Source organism: Kryptolebias marmoratus, linkage group LG12 (genome assembly GCF_001649575.2).
Source record: "Kryptolebias marmoratus isolate JLee-2015 linkage group LG12, ASM164957v2, whole genome shotgun sequence".
Classification (NCBI taxonomy): Eukaryota; Metazoa; Chordata; class Actinopteri; order Cyprinodontiformes; family Rivulidae; genus Kryptolebias; species Kryptolebias marmoratus.
In genome coordinates this window covers 22,998,011-23,000,351 of record NC_051441.1, presented here as the reverse complement: position 1 = coordinate 23,000,351, position 2,341 = coordinate 22,998,011, and the positions used below count along the sequence as shown (strand labels likewise).

Below are 2,341 nucleotides of genomic sequence, written 5' to 3'. Positions count from 1 at the left end.
AATTGTGAAAGAGTGGTTCAGGGAGTGAGAGACATCATTTTCACACATGGATTGGCCACCACAGAGTCCAGACCTTAACCCCATTGAGAATCTTTGGGATGTGCTGGAGAAGGTCAGACTCTACCATCATCAATGAAAGATGTTGGTGAAAAATTAATGCAACACTGGATGGAAATAAATCTTGAGACATTGCAGAAGCTTATTGAAACTATACCACATCAAATGCATGCCCCTGGAAGCTCTGGATTTTAACAAAATTGGAGGCTTTTTCTCATTCTTCGGGGAACCAAGAAGTGAGGATTTTATGGATCTGAGCACAAGCTTCTTGACAGGCTTATTACTCACCAATGAGCGCTTTAAGAAATACCTGCTGTCCTGATTTATTTGGAGGAGTTAACACAAAAATTAAGCTCCTCTGATTTTCAAACACATTTTCTATGTCAGTGGTGTCCAAGCCTGGACCTGGAGAGCCACTGTCATGCATATTTTAGATGTTTCTCTGCTTTGCCACACCTGATTTGAATTCTGCAGAACTTGAAGACCTACTGAAGAGCAGGGAAACAACTAAAACATGAAGGAGAGTGGCCATCTAGTTCCAGAATAGGACACCACTGTTCTAAGTAATTGTAAAACATGCTATGGAATCTATTAAGTTATGCCTTAAGTTTTAAGGACAGTTTGCATTTCTATATTCCTCGGGTGCAAATACAAAAGGGAAAGAAAGCTTTCAGCTTCTCTGCCCCCTCTGCTTGTCAATGCTTTGCAAGCTGAGCTAAAGCTGTCAGAACTTGTTTCACTGAATGTTTTCAGCTGAATTAAAAAAAACAAAATAAAATTACAACAGAAATCCTGTCAACAGAACCTGTGTTTTTAAATTTTGTCATTGCTTTAATTTTAAATTGTTATTGTCATAACAACCGCACCTTATTGTCAAATAGTTCAGAGTTTTTAAAATACATTTTTAATGTTTTTTTTTTGTTATTCTTGTTCATTTTTGTCTTGTCAACTATGATGTGTGCTGCTGCCTTTCTTGGCCAGGTCATCCTTGTGAAAGAGGTCTTGATCTCAATGGGGTTTCATCTGGTTAAATAAAGGTTTAATAAATTAAGTACTTGTATCAGAACATGGTATTCACAAGTACTCAAATGTGAATACTTGTACTCAGTTTGAAAAAATGTAGTATTGATGCATCTTTATTTAAAACCAAACTGAGGTCCATCTAGCACATGAGAAGAACCAGCACACACCTGAAACACAGCAGTATGCAGTTGACTCCTCTGTAGACTGGCCTTGGCAGCTTCCAGGTTTATGTCCAACCTCCTTAGCAGGTCAAGTTTCTTCCAGGCTGTGTCATAGGAGGAGGCCAGCACAGTGGCTCTGTTCATCAACAGCTGAGAAACCCGACCTGACGCCAGGCTCTGCTCAACTGCCTTCTTACACAGCTCATCCAGAGAGATCTGACACAAAGAGACTGTGATCAGAACATTGATAGCACACAATCACGTCTACATTTGGTAAAAGCTAGATGTAACCCTGAGCACACAAACATTTTACCTTGATCTCTGCACCAAAGTCTTTTGTCTCCACCTGAGCCACAACATCCAGACCAAGGGCAGAAAGGGTGCTGCAGATAGCCAGACAAATGGCTTGGCTCGGCAGACCCATTAGCATCAGGCGAACAAACTCAGCTGTGAAAGTCTTGATGGGACGGGTCATCTGCTCCTCACTGATCACTGTCACACCAGACCCTGCTGCACTGGATCGGCGAAACAGTGGCTTCCCTAAACCAACAGGTCCATTTATAGGTAGCAGGTCCTCAGCTGGAGGACAAGTCCCTAAAGAAATTTGACATACATTAGTCAGACAACTCACAAAACTTTATTTTGACTAAAAAAACCAAAACAAACAAAAACAAACTAATTGTCTAATCAACAAACCTTATTTTTGCTGACTTTCATGTTGCAATGTTGTGACTGATTCTACTACCACATCAAATTTTAGCTCAATATCAAAACTAACTGAGTTATAGCCATTTTAGTCTTGGCTAATATGGATTAGCTGGAACAACCCAATTCCATCTTGAATTGGGTTGATTCCAATCAGTTGTAGATTCACATCAAATAAATACTTTAAAATAAAACCCATACAGTGGTTCATGAGATATTTTGGTGACAAACACAGTCACACACGTACAAAAACATTATCATCTGCCTTTGCCTTTCAATGGCATATAATAATGAAAGCTGTGGGCTTATAAACAAGGCATAAAAACTGAAAGCTTATGCAGGACTGGGCCCAGGGGTGGAAATTAAAAATTTTGTCCACCAGCCATAGTGGCTGG

The 2,341-nt window shown here is 39.9% G+C and overlaps 1 protein-coding gene across 1 annotated transcript in view; it reads right to left on the bottom strand.

The window, feature by feature from the left end:
• smg1 (SMG1 nonsense mediated mRNA decay associated PI3K related kinase) overlaps positions 1–2,341 on the bottom strand; it is a 125,646-nt gene that overhangs the window by 16,140 nt on the left and 107,165 nt on the right. Inside the window, exons 50-51 of the mRNA XM_037978496.1 lie at positions 1,555–1,835; positions 1,248–1,457 (exon numbers count right to left, since the gene is read on the bottom strand). Of these exons, the coding sequence (XP_037834424.1) occupies positions 1,248–1,457; positions 1,555–1,835 (491 nt within the window). The remainder of the gene's footprint in view (positions 1–1,247; positions 1,458–1,554; positions 1,836–2,341) is intronic.